This window comes from Piliocolobus tephrosceles, chromosome 1 (assembly GCF_002776525.5).
Source record: "Piliocolobus tephrosceles isolate RC106 chromosome 1, ASM277652v3, whole genome shotgun sequence".
In the NCBI taxonomy this organism is placed as follows: Eukaryota; Metazoa; Chordata; class Mammalia; order Primates; family Cercopithecidae; genus Piliocolobus; species Piliocolobus tephrosceles.
Window position 1 is genome coordinate 214,267,308 of NC_045434.1, and position 26,584 is coordinate 214,293,891.

Here is a 26,584-nt window from a genome sequence, read left to right on the forward strand (position 1 = left end):
TGGGAGGCTGAGGCAGGAGAATGGCGTGAACCCGGGAGGCGGAGCTTGCAGTGAGCCGAGATCACGCCACTGCACTCTAGCCTGGGCGACAGAGCTAGACTCTGTCTCAAAAAAAAAAAAGAAAAAGAAAAAACAAAACAAAAACAGCAGGGGGTCAGAAACATGGTCACACCAAACTACACCAAGAGGAAGCCCAGTATGATCCTTCTGGGCTCTTCCTATCCGGGATGGGAGAGCTGGGGGCAACTGTACACAGATTTTCTTAGCTTCGCCAGCGGGGAAGAAGGGTGAGGAAGTAAGAGCCCCTGTCTTTGGTGTTGTCCAACCGAGTGAGCTGTGGGCAGCCCACCTCCTGGGAAGTGTCCACTCAGGGCCCGTGGTGTACAGGCTGGTCCCTGAGCACCCAGATAGGCTGGGGAGAGGTCAGGGAGCACATGCTGTGTACATTAGGTTATTTAGGGAAAGCCTGGGCCACTCTGTTGCCTTTCTGTGCTATTCTACTCTAGAGAAAAAGCAGAGATGCCCCTACTGCTTGTGTCCCTGAGGCAAGATGCTTTGGTCTTTGGAGTAGTGGTTCTCAAAGTCAGATCCCTGGGAGCTGAGGTGGCCTGGGGACTAGGGGAGGGTGCAGGTTGGAGTCCTGCGTCCTATGACCTGTGTTGAACTTTGCAGAGGGCCAGGTTTACTTAAGAAGGATCTTCAGGATGACTCTTCAGAGGCTGTGCCCTGTTCAGTTTTGAGAGAGATTTTAGGTTTTGTTCTTGTTTGGCTTAGAGAAGTAGAGCGAAGGCAGTGGATGTAGATGATTTATGATGGCTACTTTTTTTTTTCTAAAGACAGAGTTTCACTCTTGTTGCCGAGGCTGGAGTGCAGTGGCATGATCTCGGCTCACTACAACCTCCGCCTCCTGGGTTCAAGTGATTCTCCTGCCTTAGCCTCCCGAGTAGCTGAGATTATAGGCACACGCCACCACACCAAGCTAATTTTTTGTGTTTTTAGTAGAGACAGGGTTTCACCATGTTGGCCAGGCTGGTCTCGAACTCCTGACCTCAGGTGATCCACCCACCTTGGCCTCCCAAAGTACTGGGATTACAGGCCTGAGCCACTGAGCCTGGCCAATAGTGACTTTTGAATTTTTTTAAGCAACCTTGGGACCACTTTTCAAAAAAAAAAACAGAGCAAAACATAAATGGACTCTTAACACATAAATCGAGAAACAGCAGACAACTCTGGCTGGAGCTAGGGGAGCATTTTGCCTCCAAGGACACCTGACTTTTTCTTTTCTTTCTTTCTTTTTTCTTTTTTTTGAGACAGGGTTTCACTGTGTCATCCAGGCTGGAGTGCAGTGGTACAATCACAGCTCCCTGCAGCCTCGGGCTCAAGTGCTCCTCCAGACTCAGCCTCCAGAATAGCGGGGACCATAGGCAGGCCCCACCACACCTGGCTTATTTTTTTAATTTTTTGTTGAAACCAGGTCTCACTATGTTGCCCAGGTTGGTTTGGAACTCCTGGGCTCAGGTGGTCCTCCTGCCTCAGCCTCCCAAAGTTCTGGGATTACAGGTTTGAGCCACGGCACCAGGCCAAGGACCCCAACTTTAAAGCTACTTGCCCCAGTGAAGTTTGAGAATCACTGCATGAAAGATGGAGGTGTTCAAGTGCTGTGGGGACACAAGGAGGGGAAAGTGTCATCTTTATGGTACAGAGCTTCCTCTGAAGGGCAGCCACAGGCATCCCTTAGCTGCAGGGTGGCGCAGGGGCCGGCGAGGTGGGCGGGAGGGGAGGTGACAGGTGGCGGCAGCAGTGGTAGCTTACCTCTGGGTAAGACCATTCTGGGGAATAGTCGGTCACCATGAACACCCGTCCACTCTGCTGCAGCATGCCCAGGGTGCCCTGGGCCGAGGCGGCCGACACCACCTCGGCGACGTGCATGTAGGCCATGGTGCTGGCTCCGCCCTCCGAGCTGCTCAGCTGCAGGCTGCCCTGCTGGGGGCTGCAGCAGGGGAGGCACATCTCTGCTTGGGTGAAGGGGGCCCGCGCCCCGTCTTCTGACTGTGAGAGTGCCGTGCTGTCCCCCGACACCAGCTGGTGCCCATAGATGGTGCTGCTGCCCCCCTCCACGGAGATGAAGTCGTTGATCAGGTCGGAGAACTGGTTGCTGAAGGAGATGTCAAAGTGGTCCAGGCTGAGCTCCATGTTGGAGGCATTGCCAAGGCTGGGCTGGGCCACGGGGTAGAGTCCCTGCACCACGTTGCCCGGGAGGATGGGGACGCCGCCGGCACTGCGGATCACGCCATTGGTCTCAGGCTGCAGGTAGTGCTCAGAGCTACAGGCCTGCAGCTCCCCAGACTTGAGCAGGACCTCGCTCCCTTCCCCCGCCTGCGAGGTCTCCATGGTGACCTCCCCTTCCGCGGTCATGGCCTGGAAGTTGGCCTGGAACTGCATGAGGTGGAGGGAGGAAGTGGACTCTATCCGCGTCTCGACGTGACCACTGCAGGAGCTCGTTTGGGACGAGGCCTCCGTTTTCACCGTGGGCATCACGAAGGTGCCCCCAGAGTCACTCAGGCTGCTGTGGGCGTTCTGCTCGACGGGGAGGGGTTTGCTGGCGTCCTGCAGGAAGAAGCTGGGGGAGGGGGTCTGGTGGATGTGGGGGCTGTGGCCCGTCTGGCTGAAGCTGGATGTGTAGTCCTTGTTGGAGTCGATGGCACTGAAGTCCATCTGCTCCAGGGTGGTGCTGGGACTCAGGCCGCCGCCCGACGGCAGGAGGCTGGAGCCGGTGGTCAGGGTGAGGGAGCTGGCTGCCGCGGCCGCCGCGGAGGAGGAGTACGCTTCTTTGGCCATCTGCTGCTCGAAGGAGGTGTCCTCGGTCTTGATCTCCTTGGTGAGGACGGTGGTAAAGCTGAAGCTCCGCTCCCCGGGCGGCGAGTGCCGGATGTTGGAGCTGACCATCTCGGCTTTCAGGCCTCCACCCCCGTACGTCTGGCCCTGCTTTGGGTTATTAAGGAAACAGTCGGGGTCAAAGTTCATGGTGGTTTCTGGAATCTTCCGACCACCGTCGAGGGTGGTGGAGAGGACCAGCTCTTCGGACACGTTGGTGGGCAGCATGGACAGGCTCTCCGAGCTGCCCGTGGTGGGGAAGGCGAACTTGTGGCCGTCGGAGCTGACGGCCAGGACGAGGCCCTGAGAGGCATCAGGCGAGAGGAGGTGGTGGTTGGGGCCAGCGGTGGGGGACATGGTGTACACAGCCTCGTTGGTGACCTCTGACATGAACACCGTGGCGCTCTGGGACAAGCTCCCCATCACAGAGGCCACTGCCATACTGGACACACCTGTGACCACCGGGCTGTCCACCATGTCCGGGTCGCTGTTGAGCCCGCTGCTGATGGACACGGGGGAGCTCTGGGTGGTGTCGGGGACCTCCACCTGGTTGGTAGAGGAGACCTCGGTGCTGCTCTGGTGTAGCAGCACGGGCTTGGCCACCTTGCCGTTCCTTTTCTCGCGGCTGGAGCCCTTGCTGTGGCTATGCTCGTGTTTGCCCTCCGACACGTCATTGTGCTGCACCTCCGAGTGGCTCCCGTACCCCCCTGTCCGTGGCTCCACCTTCGGCGAGATGATACGGTGTTTGGCACTGTTACACTTGTGATGCACGCTGCTGCCAGCTCCTGCAGAGAGCAGAACACAACACACACATGCACACGCAGGCACACACGTGCACACGCAGGTACACATGTGCGCACACACGTGCACACGCAGAAAGAGAGTCAGAGCCGGGACCGTGGCGGACCTGCCCCACAGCAGCTGGGCCTCTGGCAAAGTCCAGACCCGGTGCCCCAGGCAGGCCACAGACCCTCAGCCCTGGGACATGTACCCCAAGCCCGGGGGCCGTCTCATGCCCCTTTGACCCTCCTCCAAAGATCAGAGGAGCTTTGACCTTGATGCTCTTTTCCAATAGGAAGCACATGGGAAGTCGGGAAGGAGAAGGTGGAGAGAATGTCAACATCCAGGAAAGTCCCCTCCACCATCAGAGACAGACACCACTCACCTGGAAGGGCCTTTGCTGGCAAGAGGGGGTCTGCCTGGGGAGGGTGGCTATGTTCGTATCCTCCCCCACCGCCCTCCCCAACTTCCCACAGCTGCTCAGCCCGTGACCTGGTGAGGAGCCACCCCTGGGGCCTGGCAGCCAGAGGTCAATGGGAAGGTGATGGAAATGACCAGAGAGGGTTCTGGTCCCTGCTCCAGAGGCAGAAAGGTACGTAAGCCCAGGCCTATCCTCCGCTCTCTGGGGCACAAAAATCCTTCTAGGTCCTAAGTAGGGACAGAGCCCTTGCTCCTCATTTCAGACGTGCAAGCCTCAGGAGCTGAGCGTTTCTGAGGTTGGCAAAGCCTCCCTGGCAGCTCCTCCAGCCCTGGCAGCCAGCACGGCTTTTCTCTCCCACCCATCGGATGTTTTCACCATTTTCATTTCATCTGATAAGGGTCACTTTGCTTTTGATGAAAGGGCAAATTCTCCCCGATCCTGTTACAGCCTCACCACCAAGACTCCTAAATGCACGAAGACTGTGCTGAGAAGTGACACGACCTCTAATGGGACTATCTAATTAAGTCAGCCCAGGGAGAGGAGAACGCACATTTCAAAGAGCAAATACCATTATCAGAAAAACAGACACATTAGGAAGGAGAGCGTGGGACGCTTCACGTTCTTGGAGACAGAGGTTAAAGAAAGAGGTTGAGCCCGTGTGGTGTCATTGACGCAGGGCAGGTCTCCCGAAGACCCCAGTGCCCTCTGGCAGAGGATGCCCGAGTGTGGGCCTGAACGGAGAGGCCCCGAGCCCCAGAGTTCCTCGCTCCCCCAATGCTGCTGCCCCCAGTTCTTGCCCCATGGAGGAAGCTGTCCCTCTGGACACTGCTACCTCCTGCCCAGAGTGGACTGCCAGCCAGCTGCAGGGCAGGACGAGGCAGAAGGCCTGCCTTGTGTCTGTCCTGGGTGCGGTGGTGTCACCCAGTGCCTGACTGTCCTGTCCCCCTCCTCCCTCACTAGATGTCGTGGCTACTCCCACAGAGGACAGCAATGATGGCTGCCTGGTAGGGCTCCCGTCCCTGTGGCGCCCACCTGCCCTGGGAGCCCCGGCTCACCCAGGCTGCCGGTGCAGAGGCAGTTGTGGGTCCGCGGCTGGGGCTTGGTCTGGTGACTGTCGAGGATCTGCTGCACCAGCTGTTCCACCGAGAAGCCCGAGCTGCTGTTCCCATTGCTGCAGGTCCACTTGATGCCGTGGACTGTGGAGAGAGAGGCGGGGGGGCGCTGTCAGAGCCCGCAGGTGCAGAGGGGGCCTGGGTGGGGCCGAGGGGTAGGACCCAGTCCCTCCCTGAGGGCAGCCCTCTCTGCTGGGGAGCCGGCTCCTGGGGTGAATGGATGAGCGGGAGAGGAGCGGGGGAGGGAGGCCAGGCTGCCCCCATCGGATCCCTGCACCCATTGGGGACTCTGAGCTGTTCCTTCCCCTCTTCGCTCCCCCTCACGATGGTGCAGCCCAGGGAGTGGACCACATAGAGTTCTGCTTTTGTTTCCCTAAAGTCAGAGTGCACGAGGTGGCTCTTCCTGGGGTGCTGGAATGGAAGAGAAAGGGAACAAGGACGGAAGGAGAGTGGACATGAGGCCGAGGGACTTCCCAGTCTGTGAGCCTCTTGTGGAGACTCAGGATAGAGGTGGTGGACCAACAAGCACCGAGCCGGGAGGACCAACGCCTCTCCCAGGAGTGTGTGCGGAGGTGGCCCCACCCTGGAGGGCAAGACTCTGACTTCTTTGCCCCAAAGTGATTGCAGATGCAGGAGAGGCCAGGGGAGATGGAGACGGGACTGAAGGACCCACAGGGCCTGGAAGGCAGGGGCCTCAGTGCCCAGTGCTGACTGATGGTAGCCATCTGAATAGCCACCCCAGGATCTGGGCTCGACCTTCCTCCCGGCACTTTTGCAGTCCCTGGAGTTGGGGTTGGGGTTTCCCCACCTGCCCGGCAGGATGGGGGCTGGAAGTCTAAACTGACTTTTCCAGCGGAGCACTTTTCTCAGCTGGGGCAGACCCGGCCAAGGGGTGGCTAAGTCCTGAGTCTGGCACATGGAGCAATCCAGCTCTCTCTAGTGGGGCCAGGCTGAGAGGCAGTGGATTCGCAGCTTTGGGGCTGGAGCTGGTGCTGGGGCTCCAGGCGCAGAGGAGCAGGGCACAGGGTCGAGATAGGGAGAGGCCAGTGGCTTTATCGATACGAGAGCAATGTCCTTCCTCCTTTGGCTGAAGCTGCTCTCCCACCAGCTCCAGGGCTCAGCCGCTAACCCTCGCAGCACCGGCCCCAGTTCTGTGAAGGGCCCTAGAATGCAGGGGGACAAGGAGAGCGTCAACATGGCAGGTAGGAGCTGGCTTGATTCAGACTTGGATTTGAATCCAAGATTTACTTATTTATTTTTTTTTTGAAATAGGGTGTCACTCTGTTTCTCAGGCTGGAGTGCTGTGGTATAAACACAACTCACTGTAGACTCGACCTCATGGGTTCCAGTGATCCTCCCACCTCAGCCTCCTGAGGAGCTGGGACTATAGGCATGTGTCACTCCACTTGGATGTTTTTTTAAAAAATTATTTGTAGAGGCCAGGCACAGTGGCTCACACCTGTAATCCCAACACTTTGGGAGGCCAAAGTGGGCAGATCACCTGAGATCAGGAGTTTGAGACCAGCCTGACCAACATGGTCAAACCCCGACTCTACTAAAAATACAAAATTAGCTAGGCATGGTGGCACACGCCTATAATCCCAACTACTTGGGGGCTGAGGCAAAAAAACCACGCGGGAGGCGGAGGTTGCAGTGAACGGAGATCGCACTATTGCACTCCAGCCTGGGGAACAAGAATGAAACTCTGTCTCAAAACAAACAAAAAAATTATTTGTAGAGACAAGGGTCTCATTATGTTACGCAGGCTGGTTTGGAACTCCTGGCCTCCCAAAGGGCTGATATGACTGGTGTGAGCCATTGTACTTGGCCTGAGTCTAGGTTTTGATCTTGCTGTGTGGATTTGGGCAAGTTGCTTAGCCTCTCTGAGCCTCAGTTTCCTCACTTGTAAAGTGGGCATGTAGCAGTCCCTGCCTGGAGAACTGGCCAGGAGAAAACATGATGTACATGCCTGGCACTTTGTGCATACCCCAAAAAAGGGAAGCTGTTGTCATAATATCACTAGTGATGATGGTGATGACAGTGATGACTGTGACACCCAGCAGGCAGTGCTGGCCCTGCCCTGGGGCCTGGCTGATGCTATGGGGACTGGACTTGTGGCAGGAAGCATCTTGCTGTGAAATCCACAGATGGCTCAGCCCCAGAACGCTGCATGTAGATCTCTGAGGTGGCCATTCATCTCATGCCTCTGTTCCTGGGTGTAGAGCTCCCTTTAATTATAACTCTGATGGTTTTTCTTTTCTTCTTACTCTTTTTTTTGTTTTTGTTTTTTTGAGACTGAGTCTCGCTCTGTTGTCCAGGCTGGAGTGCAGTGGTGTGATCTCGGCTCACTGCAACCTCCGCCTCCTGGGTTCAAGCGATTTTCCTGCCTCAGCCTCCTGAATAGCTGGGATTACAGGAGCCTGCCACCATGCCTGGCTAATTTTTGTATTTTTAGTAGAGATGGGGTTTCACCATATTGCCCAGGCTGGTCTCGAACTCCTGACCTCATGATCCACCTGCCTTGGCCTCCCAAAGTGCTGGGACTACAGGTGTGAGCCACCGAGCCCAGCCTCTGATAGTTTTTCAAAGGAAATCACCCACGTGTGAGGCTTGGGATTTGGCAGGAATACCTTCGGGGTTTGCCTTCTGTGTGTGTGCCGTCTGCTTTCCTTCTGTGTGTGTGCGGTCGCTTGACCTGGGTGTCTGCTCCCCTTTCCTTCCCCTCTGCTCCACTCTGAGGAGGCTCCTCTGAGGTCTGCAGTGCCCTGCCTCCTGCATCTTATTCTCAGGGGGTCTGGGATTCTGGTGGGTCACTGAGGGGGATGGGTGGGGCTGAGTGGCACCAGCTTGCCAAGCTGCCATGTTCAGAACTTTATGTGATAGGTGCAGGCAGGCGGGTGGCAGCACTGACAGCCCATCTTCCTTTAGGTGGACAGTGGAGGAATTCTCCAGCAACCCCCTAAGCACCTTGTCCCTGACAGCTGGAGGGAAGGCCCGGGCCAGGGGCTTTAAAACCTCGTCATAGCTATGGGACCCTTTTCTTAAATAAACCTCTACCTAGAAATTCAATACAGAAGACAGATTACTGCAGAGAGGACCTGGTGGAGGCAGGATGAGGGGTCACAGGCTCTCTGGCCTGTCCCTATGCCCAGGGCACTCCTTGGCTAAAGACATTTCCAGACTCATTTTACAGATGAGAAAACAGAGGCTCAGGAGGGGAGGTGACAGCCCAAATCACACTCCAGAGGCCGCAGGGCAGGACGTGAGACTCCCCTCTGTACCGCTGCACAGGCCGTGGTCTGTTCCAGCTGTGGGTCCCCTACTCTGGCTGTACCCAGGCCCCAGAGAGGAGATTCTCACGTCATTGGTCTCAGGTGGTGCCAGGTATTTTTTTAAAGCTCTGCAGAGGCTCCTTGCATGCCGCTAGGATGGGAGAACACACAGCTCTGTTGAAAGCTCAAACTCAGCAGGGAACTGCAAGTCCAAGAGCAGACCCCCCTGCCGAGCTCACCATGGGAGCTTCTCCCCGTGGGAACTCTGAGCAGGTGCCCCTTGCCGAGCCAGGCCACACGTTCTCTGGGAAGATCCCTGCTGAGTTTGAACTTGGCTCTCTGGGGAGATGAGCTGATTTCAGGGCAGCCCCACCTCTGGCTTCTGGCCTTCAGGCCACACCCCACTCAAGGGTCTTGGGTCTCCGTGTAGCGAGGCTTTCGAATCCCCTGGCTGGCAGAGTCTCCTGGCATTTCAGATCAGGGCCCCCTCTGCTCTGACAACCGCCAATCAGGCCAGGTTTCCACTCTAGCCCCGATGGGGGTGCGGCAGCCGCATTCTCTCTGCCTCTTGCTCTCCTCCTTATGTTGTGAAGGTTATAAAATGAAGACCCAGTGAAGGCTGACAGATTGCAAGCAGAGAGTTTCTGGATGCTTAATGCAAATTACCTACTGTCCTGGCACATCCAACATGCAGATTGTCTCCCTCCTTGCTCTGGTGTTGCGGGGGGGCGGGTTGGGGGGGCGGGTAGGGGTGGGGGTGGGGTGGGGGGGGTGGAGACAAGCCCCCTCCTTTGAGATGGTGAGTTGTTAGCACTGAATATCAAATACTATCAAGACGGCTTTTAACATGTCATGCTCTGCTTCCCGACCTGGAATCAATCAGCGGGACGGGAGATTTCTATAGGGAACAAGCGCTTTATGAAAGGAAGGTTAACAGCCACGCATGCTGGCCTCCCCGTTGGCCCCTTCCCCCTTTTAAAGCAGCAAAAGGAAAACCACATTAACAGTACACTTGATCACGTGCCCTCCCGTGACATGTAAGACAGGAGACACAGAAAGAGGAAGGGGAATTCCCAGAAAGGTAATGTCCTGGTGGCTCTGGGTCACGTCTGTCCCCTCCTGCTCACTGTACCTCACTGGGTGGCACCTGACTCCCCGTTCTCAGGCAGGATGGCCTGAGCTGAATCCCAGACAGAGGGACCCTCTCTGCAGCTCCCCATAGATGGGGCCTGGGTGGTGGCCCCTGGTCCGCTCAGGTATCCTGAGAGAGACCTGTATCCCCAGGAAGGCTGGGTCAGGGGAAGTACCAGAGAGAAGAAAGGCTTGGTATGGGGTGGGATAAGCCAGACCCAGCATGGGGCTCCGCAAGACCGGGGCAGGCAGGATGGCCACACTGGCCCCTGGAAAGCAGGATGCTGGCTCCTCGAAAGGTGTCCTCCTATAGCTACCCCAGAAGCCCTGAGGCTGCCCCGTGAAACACAGGCCGGGACTGCATTCCCTCCGACAGGGCTGCCTGCAGCGCAGCCTGTGTGAGGATCGGCCTGCAGAGCTGAGGCTGGGAGTGGCCGTTGCAGAAACCCCAGGCCCACTCCAATGCTGACCTAGCCCTTGTACAAGATGTTTACCCTAATTATGGCCCGTGGCAAGTCAGCAGCGCTTCCACTAATATGAATAATCAAAATGAAATCAATGACAACAGCATGTGGCCCATGCTTTGGAGAGCATCATCTGATGAACAATTTACCCAAGAGGCGGCCGACCGCTGGGAAGAGAGTAATTGAGATCTGGAGGAGAGGGCTGGGGGAAGGCGTAGGGGCCTCACCCCACATGGGGCAGGCTGCCAGCCGAGGGCCTCTTGGGTTGCAGCTGCTCCATCCCAGGCCCTTGGGAAGAGGCGGAGAGCTTCAGCTACGCAGTCTAAGCCTGAGCCACGGTAGGGCTCTGCTATTTTCCTCTGTCATGAACTGAACTGTGTCCCCGACCAAATCCATAGGTTGAAGCCCTAACCACCAATGTGACTGTATCTGGAAACAGACTTTTAAGGAGGTAATTACGGTTAAGTGAGGTCACATGGGTGGGACCCTATCCCAGCAAGACTGAATGTCCCTATAAGCAGAGGAGGAGACACCAGGACTGCCCATGCACAGAGAAATGGTCATATGAGGACGCAGTGAGAAGGTGGCTGTCTGCAACCCAGGAAGAGAGGCCCTACCAGAAACCAACCCCAGTGCCCCTTGATCTTGGGGCTCCCAGCCTGCAGACTGTGAGACAATCAATTTCTGTTATTTAAGCCCCCAGTCTGTGGTACTCTGTGAGGGCAGTGTCTTAGTCTGTTTTGTGCTGCTACAACCGAATACCGCAGACCGGGAAATTCATAAAGAACAGAAATGTATTGGCTTATAGTTTTGGAGGTTGGGAAGTCCAGTATCAAGCTGCCAGTGACTGCTGAGGACCTCCTTGCTACGTCATTGCATGGTGGACGGGTGAAGAAAAAGAATCCGTTCCCAGGAACCCTAAGTGCAGCAGTGAAACATCTCCCACGGGGCCACCTCCAGACACAGCTGCACCTGGGAATTCAATTTCAACATGAGTTTTGGAGGCCGAATAATACACTCTGCTTGGGGGCTCAGGCCGTCCCCATCCTCGGGCTCTCTGGCTAGAGGTCCACACCCACCCTGCTCTATGCACTGCACACTTGTGTGTGTGTGTGTATAGGTGTGCATGTAAAAATCTGTGTACATATAGGTGTGTGTACAGGTGTGGGTGTATCAGTATGTGTGTATATAGATGTGTGTATAGGTGTGGGTGTATAGGTGTGTATCAGTGTGCATAGGTGTGTGGGTGTGGATATAGGTGTGTTTGTGTATAGGTGTGTGTTTATAGGTGTGCAGGTGTGTATAGGTGTGTTTATTTGTGTGTATAGGGGTGTGTGTGTGTGTGTGTACAGTTCAAGGGGTTCTGACATCAGGGGCTTTCCAGAATGCCTCTCTCCTCTACTACTCCGGAGGTTACTCACTGCAACCTCCGACCCCTGGGTTCAAGTAATTATCATGCCTCAGCCTCCCGAGTAGCTGGGACTACAGGTGAGCGCCACCATGCCTGGCTAAGTTTTGTATTTTTAGTAGAGACAGGGTTTCACCATGTTCATCAGCCTGGTCTCAAACTCCTGACCTCAAGTGATACGCCCACCTCGGCCTCCTGAAGTGCAGGGGTTACAGGTGTGAGCCACCGCGCCTGGCCCTTCTACCACTTTAAATGCCACCCTTCTTTCCAGCACAGCCCAGCTCAAGCCCCCACCTCTGGCGCATTTTCAGGCCCTCCCCAAACCCATCGAATCACAGACTCAGGATGGGGCCCAGCACCTGTGTCCTATGGAACCTTTGTGGGAATTCAAATGCATGCTCCAGTTTGAGAACTATGGGTAGAGAAATCACAGTAGCCTTCCTGGCTGCTCACGCCTGTCCCCAGAAGCTGGAGTTTGGATCCTGAGGGCAAGCCTTGCCAAGTTGTTCACTGCTTGTCTCCCATCCTCAGAACAATGCCTGGCACATAGTACTTGCTTAATAAAGGCTGGTAGAGTGCATGAGTGAATGGTCAATTTCTCAATCAATCATGCCCTCACTAGCACTTTTTTAAAAAATTGGTTCATCATTTTCCTCAGTGAGCTGTAAGCAGAGCTCATGTTTCAATAATAATAACAACAAAAATAATGATAGTTATTGGACATATCCTCCATGCCAGGCAGCGTGTGAGCATCTTTATATGTTGACTCCAAAAAAGAAAGAAAGAACAAGGCCAGGCGTGGTGGCTCACACCGGTAATCCCAGCACTTTGGGAGGCTGGGGCGGGTGGATCACTTGAGCCCAGGAGTTGGAGACCAGCCTTGGCAACGTGGCGAGACCCAGTCTCTACAAAAGAATAAAAAGAATTATCCTGGTGTGGTGGTGGGCACCTGTAGTCCCAGCTTCATGGGAGGCTGAGGCAGGAGGATCACCTGAGCCCAGGGAGGTCAAGGCCACAGTGAGCTGTGATCGGGCCACTGCACTCCAGCCTGGGTGGCAGAGTGAAGCTCTGTCTCAAAAAAAAGGGGGAAAAATAATAACAATACTATGTACTCCATGGGCCTCTGCTGTGGGTGGGGCATAGGGCGGGCCACTCTCCTGTGGAGCAGTGCTACTCAAAGTGTGGCCCCCACAGCAGCAGAATCCCCTGACACTTGTTAGAAATGCACCTTCTCAGGCCCCGCCCCAACCTGCAGAATCAGAAACTCTGGGGTTTGGGGCTCAGCATCCATGTCCTAACAGGCCTTTGATGCATACTCAAGTTTGAGAAGCTCGGGTCTAGAGATGATATCTTTTTTTTTTTTTTTTTTTGAGATGGAGTCTCGCTCTGTCGCCCAGGCTGGAGGGCAGTGGCCCGATCTCAGCTCACTGCAAGCTCCGCCTCCCGGGTTTATGCCATTCTCCTGCCTCAGCCTTCCGAGTATCTGGGACTACAGGCGCCCGCCACCTCGCCTGGCTAGTTTTTTGTATTTTTTAGTAGAGACGGGGTTTCACCGTGTTAGCCAGGATGGTCTCGATCTCCTGACCTCGTGATCCGCCCGTCTCGGCCTCCCAAAGTGCTGGGATTACAGGCTTTAGCCACCGTGCACGGCCGAGATGATATCTTTAACCTCCCAGTGATCCCTCGAGGCAGAATGTATTATCTCATTTTATTAATGCCAAAACCGAGGCTCAGAGAAGTTATGTAACTTGCCAAAGGTCACACAGCAGGTGCGTGGGGGGTGAGGAGGGGCTGCAGATTCAAGCCCGTTCCACTGGGCGACCTGCCTGGCTTTCGGCTCTGCCAGGACCAGCTCCTAGGAGGAGGTGAGGAAGACTGGACAGCAGCTCAGTGGTGGGCAGAGGAGAAAAGCGACCCCATCGGGAAGTAGAGGGTCCTGGCCATGAGCAGCAAGACTCGCTTCACTTCCTGGAGGGGAGTCTGGTTTCCCTTGGCTGCCCCTTCACCAGGGGCTGGTGACTGTGCAGGAAACTCAGGGTCCTGGGGCTGGGCCACATGCTGTCATCGCAAGCTGGATGCCCAGTTTTCTCTCCTGCCCTCCCTGACTTCGCAGGTGCTGGGCTGTCTCAGGGGGGCCAGGTCTTGCTGGCTGGGGCCTTAGTGGGCAGAAGCTCCCAAGTCCCTGGCTCCCCGCTTAGGATTTCCTCACTTCGGGGTCAGGTCAGTTGTCACTCATCTGGCCAAGCCACCCAGACCAGGGCAGAAGAAACTCTTCCTTGAGCCTCCCACGGGAGGAACTGGGACGCAGGGCCTGTTGGGGACCTGCTCTTGGAAAATCATGGCAAGCAGGAGAGGAAGAGGGAAGGAAACCTGGGAGGTCGCTGCAAGGAGGACATCTCAGCGACGCGGCGTCCAAGCCTGGGCGCTGAGGCTTCCTTGAGGCATGTGCTGGCCTTGTCACGGCAGCAGGCTTTGTGCCTGGTTTGGGACGCATTTGGGGGGAATTTCTACAAAAACCAAAAGAACCTAAGAAGGGTTCATTCCAGACTGTACAGGATGTGTGTGGGAGCAATGCTTGGCTCCATGACAGGGCCTCCTCATTTGGGGTGTGGCGGGGGTGGGGAGAGGACCCCCTGAGGGATGGCAGGGGGGCGGAGGGGCAGCTTCATCTTGGCTGTCTTTCATTCCTGATGTGGCTGTCCCATGCGGTGGTGGGCCTTTCCCAAAGGGGACGGAACACCTCCAATGCAATGCCCTGTGCTGGCCATACGGGAAGAAGGGGCCAGAATTTGAAACAGTGGGAGACAGGGTGGCAGCACCATGCGGGCCTGGGGTCAGGGCCCCCAAGTGGCCGCAGCTCTTTCCCTCACACACTGTGTGATCTTATAACACGATCTTTCATTCCTCTGGCTCTCAGTTTCTTCATCTGGAAAGTGGGTGCCTCTTGCCGGTTCACCTGACTGTGTGCCATTGGGCCCTATCCAGGTGGCCCCACCCCTGGATTCTGATGTGATGGCATCCATAGGAGATCTGCCCGGGCCAGGGTGGAAAGCCGCATGAGAGGGGAAGCCCCCTGCTCTGCAGTCCTGCCTGGAAGACTTTGGAAAGGAATTGGACGAGGAGACAGAGAGAACTCCAGACGTCTGCCTCAGCTCCTGGTGGCCCCCGGAATGGGTGAGAGCCAGCTGCCTGTCCCCTTTGCTCTGTGGGGCAGTAACTCTTGGAAGGATGACAGGGCAAGGCCACCTGGAGCTTTGGCCACCATAGTTACTGCACAGGCGGCACCTGCTAGAATCGATGCTTGGCCTTCCTTCACATGGGAAGAGATTTCTGGGTGCTGTGATGAGCGAGTGGCAAGGACAAGGGGCAGTGTCCTTTTCTGGAGGGCTGTGGGGGTCCCATCCTCCTCCTCCAACTGGGTTCGTCCAGTCTACCCACCTAGGTACCCCGCCGCCCAAGAAAGACCCAGAAAGAGGGTGGCCATTTAACTAGTCAAGCCAGGTCACCTTGGGAGCCGAGAAACGGTGCTGTGGTCATTTGTCCAGGCGCTGGTATAAGCTGGGATGCTCTCCGGCAACCCTGGGTGTATGGTTGCTCTCCTTATAAACCACGTGCCTCAGGCGGATGGGAGAGGGACTGGCCACGTGTCTCTCCTGCAGTGAATGGGGCCCCTTTGGAGTCCGTGGTGTTGTTGACACTAGGAGGCTGTCTCCATGGCGACAAGGTCAATGGGAAATGGCAGCCGGGTTGGTTTAATTTTCACTGTATTCTTGTTGACAGGAATAAAGGCCCTGCTTCTGATTTCTTGGTTCAACTGGATGAAATTTTCATTAGATTTAACTTCTCATATCCAGACACCCACATACTATTCAATTTCCCTATCTCACCGCTCAACTCTCATTCGTCTATTGGTCCTGAGGACAAAATTTTCAGAAATCTCATTTCGAGGAGCGCAGAGGCTGAGGGGGGACGGGATGGAGTGTGCATCCGCCGTGTGCACGTGAGGGGACCTATCTGCCGTGTCCCCAGTGAGCCTGTCATTTCTGGGGCTCGCTGTTGGGGCATGACAGTCCTCCATCTGCCAGGGGGGCACGGGCTTCCTCCCAATATCACACACCCTGTGGAAAAGGCAGGGCTGGAGGTTCCAGCAGACTGCCAGGGTGTTGAGAGCTTAACCTTGCCGTATTCTTTCTTCTTGCAGGTGGGACGGACCTTGTCAATGAGGGGTAGGGAGAGGCACCATTCCAGCCTGGCCAGTGACTCCGTCATCAGGAAATACAGAGCATGTGGGGTGGCATGTCCTTTACCCCTGCCCCTGGCCTCACAGGAAATCTCCAAGGTGCTCAGCGACATACAAAGTGGCATTTTAGAGCCATCCCGAGGCTCTCAGAATCTTGTCCTGATGTGCTAAGTGGCATTGTTACCAGGCTGGGAATTCTTTGTGTCGTGGGAGAAGTGTGAATGCACTAGGAGTGCTGGCCGCCTGGCAATGTCAGAGCCTCATGGTGATCTGCAGATCTGGGTGCATATGGCCTCTGGAATTTCCTTCTCCCCACTCTGTCCAAACTGCAGCCCCTTTCCCCGGGCGCTGCTCAGGGCAGAGATAGCAGGGAATGTGGGACTCATCAGCTTTTCCCCTGCCCCTCCAGGCCACTCGGAAAGAGGGGTGGCGACCAAGTGGGATTCTGGACGCTTCCATCTTGCTTCTGGTAAGATTGCTCTAGGGCCCTGGACTCAGGTTCCTCCTCATGTGTTGGGAGGCAGAGCCGCAGGAAGCCAGGCTCCGTCCACAGAGCAGCTGCCTCTGGGCTCCCAACTACCTGGCCCGGAGCCTTCCTTTTTTAAAGAGAGGCTGCAAATTTGGAGATCTGAATGTTGGCAACGAATTCTAATTTTGACAGAACCACTCCCTGGCACCTAGCAGGGCTCAGCATCAGCTCTGTGTAGCAGTCAGGACCCGGGACGTGGGTGGGGCCTTGTATCCCCAACACCAGCACAAGGGTGCACTCCATAAAAGGGGGACTCCTGTCACAGAAGCGGCTGTGCAGCCTTGAAGTGGACCCGGGCAGCAAGGTGCCAGGAGAGACAGGAAATCAAAAGCAGTATTTCTCTTCCAGTCCTACTTGGGGGCTGGATTGGCTCCACAAAACTAGCTGGAGTGAGAAACCAACATTTGCAAAACAAACCTGGATCCTGGGAGCAAAGTAGGAAGCAAGCCCCACACTCAAGTCAGCCTCTCCGTGCCCACCCTCTGCTGTCCTCTGTGCCAAGTTGGAAGGGGGCTGCAGGCATTCTGGCAGGAGCCAGGAGGAGGGCTGGGACCCACCTGGAGATTCCAGGAACCTGCCCTGCCTGCTCCTCATGCCAGCAGCTCCTTCCCAAAGGGAAGGGTAAAAGGCAGAGGAAATCCTCTCCAGGGACCGCCAGCACTATCCCTGCCTCCGCTGTGACTCCCAGGCTCTGCAGATGCAGGCAGGGAGCCGGGCCTCTGCTCTCTGGGACAGAGCTGCCGTCCAGGCCCTGGGCCTGCCGTGGGGACACAGATGTGCTTCTTCTTATGCAACTCCAGGATTTCTCACAAGTGCAAGTCAACAAGTGTCTAGCAAGGCCCCACCATGTGCCGGCACCAACACCTCAGCTGCAAAAAAAGGAAACTTCTAGAGGCCTATTTCTTAACCCAGAGTCTACAGAAAGTCCTCACGCAGCCCTGGAACATCCAGAAATGATACACCCAGTACTTAGTGCATGGCAGGGAGTGGCTTCCTCTGGGAGTGCGGCTAGACTAAGCTCCACGTGGCCTCCGACGCCTGCCCTCCTCCCACCCGGATGTGAGAACCAGCCGACACCTGAGGAGGCCTGTGGCTCAAAGAGGTGCTGCTCCTGCTCTTGGCTGGCCTCTTGCCAGAGGCTGCTGTAGGCCGGGGTTTCTTAAAAAGTATGGTCTTCTGGGGACCCCAGTACAAGAACCTAGCTTCATAAAAAACTCAGTGTCTGAAGCCCACTCCAGACGCAGGGAGTCAGAATGTCTGGGGAAGCGCGTGCCTTTCAGCCCCATCCAGGTGGCTCTGAGGGGAGCCATTGTCTCTGCTCAGGCTTTCTGGGGTCTTGGTGGATTCCAGGGTAAGATTCTCCGCTCCCTCTGAGCCCCAGAACTGGGTGGCCTGGGGGGCCCAAGCTCACTCCTGACATTCAGCCATTTGCTCCTATCCCAGAAGTCTCTGCTCAGAGGTAAGGACCCTGAAACGTGCTTCTAAGTGAATACTGCTGGCCAGAAAGAGTTCTAGCAACATCCCCTCTCTCTCCCACCCGGGGCTCAGCCCCCAGCTCCTTACTGTGCCCACACCTGTAGCTCCATGAGGGAAAAGTCTTTGCAGCTCTCTTTTCTTCTTCTTCTTTTTTTTTTGTTTTTTTTTTTTGAGGTGGAGTCTCACTCTGTTGCCCAGGCTGGAGCACAATGGTGCGATCTTGGCCCACTGCAACCTCTGCCTTCTGGGTTTAAGTGATTCTCCTGCCTCAGCCTCCCAAGTAGTTGTGATTACAGGCACCTGCCACCATTCCCAGCTAATTTTTGTATTTTTAGTAGAGATGGGGTTTCACCATGTGGTCAGGCTGGTCTCAAACTCCTGACCTCAGGTGATCCACCTGCCTTAGCCTCCCAAAGTGCTGGGATTACAGGTATCAGCCACCGTGCCTGGCCCTCTTCTCTTCTCTTCTCTTCTCTTCTCTTCTCTTCTCTTCTCTTCTCTTCTCTTCTCTCTTCTTTTCTTTAGACAAGGTCTTGCTCTGTCACCCAGGCTGGAGTGCAGTGGCACCATCTCAGCTCTCTGCAGCCCTGAACTCCCCAGGTTCAAGTGATCCTCCCACCTCAGCCTCCCAAGTAGCTGGTGTGCACCACCACATCTGGCTAAGTTTTCTATTTTTTGTAGGAGCAGGGTCTTGCCATGTTGCCCAGGCTGATCTTGAACTCCTAGGCTCAAGTAACCTTCCTGCCTCAGCCACCCAGGGTGCTGGGATTACAGGTGTGAGCCACCACGTCTGGTTATCTTTGAGACTTTCAGGCTGGCTGCTGTCCTTCCTCGATGGACTCCGGCTGAGCCTTAGGGATACCTGCTCCTAGTCAGGGTCAGAGCTCCCAGCCCACCGTCCCCAGCCAGCCACGTGACGCTGGATCAGGATCTACTGAGCTGGAGAGGAAAAAAGGTGGGCACAGGCACCTCTCCCTGGGGTCTCCTGCTGCTAGTTCCAGCCCCACCCCAAGCCCCACCACTCCAGAATTACAGAGCAGGTCCCCAACAGCTTCCCAGTACATCTCAGACACCAGGTCCAGAGGCAGGGGTGGGACAGGCCCCCGCCCGCAAGCTCCCGGTGGCCTGGGTCGGGGATTCAGGCTTCCCGGGGCGCCCGTCTCCGAACGGGTCGGCTGCCGCTGGCCACCAGGTGGCGCTGGTCGACCAGGAACGGTTCCGCGAGCCCCGGGAAGGAAGCCTTTGTTGATTTTCCTTCTTGATATTCTATAATCACCAGGATTACAATCTAAGCAAAAAACAAAACAAATAAACACAGCCCCCCCTTCTGGATCTTTGCTCTTTGTCTGAAAAATTATGAGAACACAAAAGGCGCATTGAACATACAACCCCAGGCTTGGGTACTGGCAACAGCGAGGGCCTCCGGAACAGAGAGAGGGAGGCTGGGGGCGGTCTGGGGATCCTGGGCTCTGCGACCTGTCCCAGTGTGAGCTGAGTCCCTGGAGAGCAGGTGCTGGCTAAGCAGTCGCTCTGAGCAGATTTCTCTGCCACTGCAGCTACTGCTCAGCAATGAGGGGCTCCTGTTTGCAGCCAACTAGCCCAGGCCCGGTACCGGAAACGGTGTGGTGTCTCGGCAGCACCATCTTACAGGTGCTGAAGGCTGGCAGGGCTGACACCCCGGCCCCTGACAAACCAACAGGCTGCAGGTGAGGACCAGCGTGTTAAGGGAGATGGACTGTGGGGGCCATGACAGCAAAAGCAAGCCCACACTCGCCAGGGCCTCCACACAACTCAACAGGGCCTCCACTCACACTCACTAGGGCCTCCACCCAACTCACTGTGGCCTCAACCCTCACAGTCACCGTGGCCTCCATGCAACTCACCATGACTTTCACCTTCACAGTCACCATGGCCTCCACCCTCAGTCACCAGGGCCTCCACCCAACTCAACAGGGCCTCCACTAACACCATGGCCTCCACCCACTCACCAGGGCCTTCACACTCACAGTCACCATGGCCTCCACCATCAATCACCAGGGCCTCCATCCACCTCAATAGGGCCTCCACCCAACTCACCAGGGCCTCCACCCAACTCAACAGGGCCTCCACCCAACTCACCACAGCCTCCACCCAACTCACCATAGCCTCCACTCTCACAGTAACCACGGCCTCCAACCAACTCACTATGGTGAGCCTCCACTCTCACAGTAACCATGGCCTCCACCTAATTCACCAGGGCCCCCACCAAACTCACCAGGGCCTTCACCTACACTCATTATGGCCTCTACTCCACACTCAGGATGGCCTCCACCTCCAGTTTCAACATGGCCTTTGTGGCCTCACATTTACTATGGCCTCCACCACCTACCATGAAGGTGAGGTTGCTTTTGGAGGAAGTGTGGGGGTGGAGGTGCTGAATCCCTATGCACTTGTGTCTGTGGATACATCATGTGCCCATGCAGAAGCATGGAGGTGCATGGAGCACTTGTGTGGCGTGCATGCAGGGTGGGTGCAGGCCCTGGGACTCTGCTGACTCCACAGCCAGCCCTCCTGCTGCCCGCCTAGTGATGCAGAGGACACCTGCCCCAGAGGCCTGAGTACTCTGGCCTGACACCAGCGGAGCTCTGGGGCGGGCAGGCAGGGTGGAGCTAAACCCCGAGGCAGCTGCGGGAGCTGCCTGCTGATCTCCAGGCCTTCGAAGCCTGCAGGAAGGCCCAGGCCTTCCTCATGGCTGCAGGGCCATCTGGCCAGCCAGGGCCTCCAAGAGGAGCCTCCAGGCGGGAGAGCTGGGACAAGATCACCACACGGGAAGGGCTGTGAACATAGCTTAAAAGTCATGCCCTCACCACTCACTCCGGATGGAACAACCTCACCAACAGCTTGCTGGGAAATGCCTGGCGTGCCATCCCCTCCTGGGCTGCCAGGAAATGGGCAGGGAAGAAAGCCACGGGTGCTCAGAGGGAGAGGATCTTCTCCGAGGAAACGGTTCCATCTGGCTTTCTGTAGGTTCCAGTGGAGCCGAGGGTGCAAGGTTTGGGGCATGGCAGTTTAGAACCACTGTGGCTCTGAGCAGCCCACGATCACTAAGCAAGTTTCCTGCCAGCTTGGCAGGACAGAAGCTCAGAGCCCTGCCTGGCAGAGCAGTCGACTCCACTCAAAGTCATCTCTCAGTGGCAGATCTGGGAGGAGAGGACTCCCCCTCCAGCTCCTCACTCACACTGTGGGGGTTTACTGGGTGCAAATCTGGTGCTCTCTCAGACCAGCTGCATTGGAACAGACCCCGACATTTCCAGGATGAGACATACTAAGCTTCAGATCACTTGCATACTATAAACTCCAGGCCTCAGAGAGCGCCTCAGACAGCGCCTCAGACAGTCATTGCCGGGCCTTGGACTGAGATGAGGAATTCTGTGCACTATGAGTCAGAAAGCTGAAGCCCACAGGGGCACCCCTGGCTGAGCGCAGCTCTACTCAGCCCTGAATGACTCATATGCAGAACCTCTTTCCCCAGAGTATGTTAGGATGGAACTACATAGCCAAAAACTACACTTCCCAGACTCTCTTGCAACTAGAAGTAACCATATGACAAAATTCTGTCCAGCAACGCGAGAGTGGAAATGATGTATGCAACTTGTGGGCCCTGTCCTTAAAGGGAAGGAACTCACCCTCCACCTTATTTTTTCCTTTTCCCACTGGCTGGAATGCAGTTGCAATGGCAGGAGCTAGAGTAGCCATTTTGGACCATGTAAAAGAGGGCAAAGCCCTAGGAATGGGGAGCAGCCACCTGGAGGGAGCCTGGGTGGCCGATCCCTGACCCTGGGGCTGCCACATCAACCCTGAACTGTGACATGAAAGCCAAAGGAGCTTCCCTCTCACTGAAGCCACTGTGATTTTGGCCTTCCTCATAGTGGCAGGGCCCATAGTCTCATGATTACAGAAGCGATTCCAAAAGACAGGAAAGATCTCTGGGAACGTCCTGGGAATTCCTATCAGCCATCTTCATGTATTTCTGTGTGTGGTTTTTTTCACCTGGAGGAAGCAGGCCTCAGATTGCAGGTGGAAGGAAAGCCCCCTTTTGACCAAGGGCCACAGCTGCAAGGACCAGGATGGGATTCTCTCAATCAGCCTGGTGCGATTCCCAGGGCACAAGGTCGTGGAGCCCCATCTCACAGCAGGTGAGGCAAAGGCTGCAGACCCATCTCCCTTCACCCCTGAGAAGCACAACATGTTGATTAAACCGCTGACAGCTCCGCTGGAGGGCAGAGAAATTTGGAAACATCAGGAAATCAAACTGTGAAGTGTTTGGAGGCACGTGATTTATGTGGAAACGGGATGCAGATAATGTGCTTGGCTCCAGTGTTGGGTGGCCCGCCCGATTCTGGAGTCAAATCTGAGGTCTTCTTGGCTCTCAGCACACCTCTGCTCTCCCCGGACACGCTTAGCTGGTGCCCTATGTGTGCTCCAAGCCTGATCGGCACCTGCGCCTTCTCCCGCAGCCGCGTTTCCAGGGCTGTGTTTCTCAGACTGTGTCTCTGTCAGAGCACACGCACGCGCTCAACGAGTAATTGTGTGCGGCTCTGCTTCCCCCCGCCCCTGAGACACCAGAGAGCTGAGTGGTATTAGATTTATGGGGAGTTTGTTGTAGTTTTACATAATTTTCTGAGGCACTGCAGATTTTTGAGCATTCACAGTTCCCTCCGGTTCAGCGTTGGAGGCTGGCTCCGGCCTGGTTTCCACTCCCTGGAGTTCATAAAGCCTAATTCCTCCCAGCCAGCCTGGAGGAGGCATTCCCGTCCGATGGATGCGCAGCTCCAGGGAAGATGGGGAGCGTATGGCTGAAGGAGAAGGGCTGTGTGTGTGGAGAAGAATTTGGGAGGGCCCAGGCCAGCAGCCTCTGACTGTGGGAGCCACCTGGAAAGGCATCTTTTCCCTTGGGAGCACCCCCTTGGTAATCTCTGGCTCACACAATCTCTCGGAACTTTTACTGCGGCCCAGTGGGGTTGGGGCTGCTCCCCGGCCATGTGGATGGGGCCTTTGTCCAGCAAAGGGGCCCTAATTTTCCAGTGGAATCTGACAAGAGGAACGCCTTCTAGTGACCTAAGAAGAAGCAGACAGAAGGCTCAGAAAGGCCAGGCCAGGAAGGCAACTCCTCCTCCTGACTGAAGACTTGTTTGGAGCAGGAACTCCCCTCTAAAGGTGAACACTGAGGAGTGGGAGGAGCTCCAGAAGCACCTGGACCCTGGTCACCCTTTCAAGGCAAGAGTCCTTAGGACCCTTATTTTGAAAGCATTGACTAAGCCCCAGGAAGGAGGTTCCAGGCCACTTCCTCCAACCCCGGAGTGCACGGACAAAGTTGAGCCCCCTGGAGTGACTCCACCTCCCAGGAAATGGGACAGGCTGGCAGCCTCAGCCCCTTGGACAGGATGCGCAGGGGTGGAGGAGCTGAGCCGGGCCCCCTGAGCTGGCTGGAAGTGCTGGTCTTAGGGCAGAGGCTGCTAGATTCTTGCTTCCCCTTTACAGAAGGGGTACTGGGGTGCAGAGAGGGTGGGGCATTGGCCCAGGGCCGCACAGCTGGGCAGCCATGAAGCCAGGACGAGCACCCGCCTCCTGACTCACCAGCCCTGACTCTTTCTACCGCCCTGGCCAGAGGGCACCAGAGCTCCTGGTCAGCGGAGTCATCGTGCTGGCCCAGCTGAGGCCCCGCGGCAGAGAAAGCATGAGTAGGCCCCTGGGGCGGGGTCTAGGCAGGACCCAGTGTCGGGTGCCAGCCCTGCATAGTGAGGTGCCCCTAGGTACTGAGTAGGAAGGACAGGCAGGCGGGTCTGACAGCAGGGCCCCCAGCACTGGTGCCCCAGACTCCTGGCCTCTGGCCTGCCCTTGGGAAGGTGCCACTGAGCAGCCTCGGCTCCCAGAGCCAGGACACTGCAGCTTCTGTCTGCTGCTCAGGCCCCTGGGCAGGTCCCTTCCCCTCCACCGTTCCAGAGCTATTTCCAGGGCCCTGCGCATGCCCAGCACTGTGTGGAGAGCCGGAGTGCTTCCCAAGGGTAGCTGTGCCATTTCCCCATGCGTCCTGGTGCTCGGCAGCATTTTGAAGAGGCTCACGAGGCCTCTCCTGATGAAGAGTGGGAGGCTGACATCTCCCCTGTGGCGGCTCGAGGAGGCCAGGGCACAGGAGTGTGAAGGCCCAGCTGGGTGGTGGGAGGGCCTGTGGAGAGGCTGAGAGCTGAGGAACAGGCGGGGTGAGCAGGCAGAGGCAGGGAGAGGGGCAGGCGGAGAGGCAGCAGGCTCCGGGCAGTGGGGACTACAACAGGCAGAAAGGACGCAGAGTCCTGCAGAGGCCAGGGGCTGGGGTGGGGTGGGGCCTGCAGGCTGTGCTCAGGAGCTTGGACATTGAGTGTGCATTGAATGGTTTTAAGCAGGAAGGGATGTGCTCAGGACCACAGTTAAGAAGGTTGCCACTGGGCGTGGCCTGAGCTCAGGAGGCCCCTGGGTTGCCTGCCTCGAGTTTCCAGGCAGGAGCACTGAGGCCAGCCTGGTCCAAACCTCCCAGCGGGGTACTTGGCTCAAGGGACGGTATGTGAGGAAGCTCAGTCTTGTGGTCCAGCCCTTAGTGGGCAGGGCTGTCACCCACTGGGGGGCCTCCCTTGCCACACAGACCCCTCTGTCCCTCCTGACCCTCATCCCCAACCTTGAGGCTGGGAGCAGATCCCTGAATCCGAGCACCCAGGGGACTCTCAGGATTAACATCACTGCAGGTGCCCCTAGCCTCAGCCTGGACCCTCCCAGGCACAGGGACCTTCACCTTTCCTCCCAGCCGCAGAAAGAATATTTCAGTCCCCGCTGCTGTCTATGCTGACCAACAGCTGCTTCCTCCCTCCAGCCAGCTCCAGGGACAGTCCTGCTTCTGAGTGAGCCACTGACCCACCCCCCAGGCCCCGCAGATGGCAGGTCCTTACCCTGAGCCCTGACCATCAATGTCCCTGAACCCCGAGGGCTACGTGTCCAGCCCTAAACAGCCCCCATGCTCTTCTCGGCTCAGGAAAGCCCCAGACCTGTGTTTGTTTTTCCCGAGCCCTGCTGAACAGTGGGCAGGAGAAGCCACTGAGAGCCGCCAGCGGCTGCTGGGAGCTGTGGCCACTGCAACAAAGTACGGAGCAGCCCCGGCTTCCCGGCCTCACTCAGTGTTTTGCATTCTGTGATTTGCACCTGACAGATGCTTCAGAAAGCACCACTTTGCTGACAAAATGAAATCCAGCTCAATTACCATCATCTATTTGCCACCCAGCCTGGGAGCCGAGGCGGGCCCTGAGTCCAGGAGGCGGTGGCTAAGCCCAGATCCCTCGTGGACGGGCAAGGCAGGAGGCAGGGTCCGCTCCCGCCACCCCTCCCCTGTTCCACACTTTCCCTCCCCAGCTGGCCTCCACTCCTGTCAGTGGTCCTGGAGACCCGGTCCTGGCCCACTCTTGGCCTGCTCCTTCCCCTGCATGCTCTGTGTCTCCAGACCTCACTCTTTTCATCTGTCATGTGGGCCTGGCATTTCATGCCCTGGCTGCTGTATAGGGAGCTTACAAGGGGCCAAATGAAGGTGGGCAAAAGCTAAGCTCATGGTACCACTGTCCTTCCAGCAAGATGGGGCTCCAGACCCGCATTCCCAAGGCCACAGAGGACCTTGCTGGCCCCACCTGGTTGACACCAGCCTAGTCCCCAGCATGGGGGCGCCAGGCTGGCCAAGGCCACTCACACATGGGTTTCAGCTGCCCGATGAGCTCTTCTTTAGTCCATTTCGCCCACTCCTTCTTGTCGGTGTTGATGGAGCAGAGGATGGGGCCGCAGGGCTTGCCGCAGTCCTCAATGGCTGGCACATTCAGGTAGTGCACCAGGACGATGTCGGGGTTCTGTGGGGAGAGCAGAGACTGGCAGCATGAGGGTGGCATGGAGCCCGCCAGGGTCAGGGCCGCCCCCTACCCCACAGGTACAGGCAGAGACTGAGGCTCCAGACACCTGGCTCTCTTGACCTCGCACTGCTGACGGTTGCAGCCAGATGGTTCTGTGGTGGGGGCTGTCCAGCGCACGTGGGATGTTAGCAGTCTCCCTGGCCTCCACCCACTGATGTCATTAAGCCCCTCCCCCCCCAGCTGTGACCCCTGGAAAAGTCTTCAGACATTGCCCAGTGTCCCCTCGGGGGCAAGATCACCCCTGATTGAGAAACTCTGACCTACACATCAGCTGATATGTGTGTAACTGGGAACCACGGGCATGAGGTCAAATTCCCTCCAACCCAACATCCCTGACCTCACACCACAGCCACTACCGTCTCCCTCCTTCATGCCCAACATGCGTTTCCCCCTCACAGCTTGTGGGATGCCCCCAACACAGGCATCATCACCCGCTTCTCCCCAAGGGGAAAAGGAGCTCCCAGAGCTTAAGGCCCCTTCTGCTGAGGGCTGGAGCCCCTCTGCCTTCAGCTGTGGTCTTCTCCCCCAACGAACAGCCCCACAATGAAGCACTTTATTTTATTTTTTCAGACAGGGTCTCACTCCATTGTCTAGGTTGGAGTGCAGTGGTGTGATCTCAGTTCACTGCATCTTTTGCATCCCGAGCTCAAGTGATCCTCCCACTTCAGCCTCCTGAGGCTGGTACTACAGGCACACACCACCACGCCTGGCTAATTTTTGTATTTTTTGTAGAGATGGGGTCTCACGATATTGGCCAGGCTGGTCTTGAACTCCTGGGTTCAAGCAATCTGCCCGCCTCAGCCTCCCAAACTGCTGTGATGACAGGTGTGAGCCACCACACCCAGCTGGCACTTTCCATCTAAGCAGTACCCAGGGGGCAGCTGGTGCCCAGAATCTCTGGGAACTCCTCCCTAGAAGGGCT

General features: G+C 56.7%; 1 protein-coding gene across 1 annotated transcript in view; it reads right to left on the reverse strand.

Moving 5' to 3' along the window:
- The window catches only part of CAMTA1 (calmodulin binding transcription activator 1), a 953,649-nt gene that overhangs the window by 104,844 nt on the left and 822,221 nt on the right, over positions 1-26,584 (reverse strand). The window contains exons 8-10 of the mRNA XM_031934754.1: positions 25,449-25,602; positions 5,131-5,271; positions 1,813-3,659 (exon numbers count right to left, since the gene is read on the reverse strand). Of these exons, the coding sequence (XP_031790614.1) occupies positions 1,813-3,659; positions 5,131-5,271; positions 25,449-25,602 (2,142 nt within the window). The remainder of the gene's footprint in view (positions 1-1,812; positions 3,660-5,130; positions 5,272-25,448; positions 25,603-26,584) is intronic.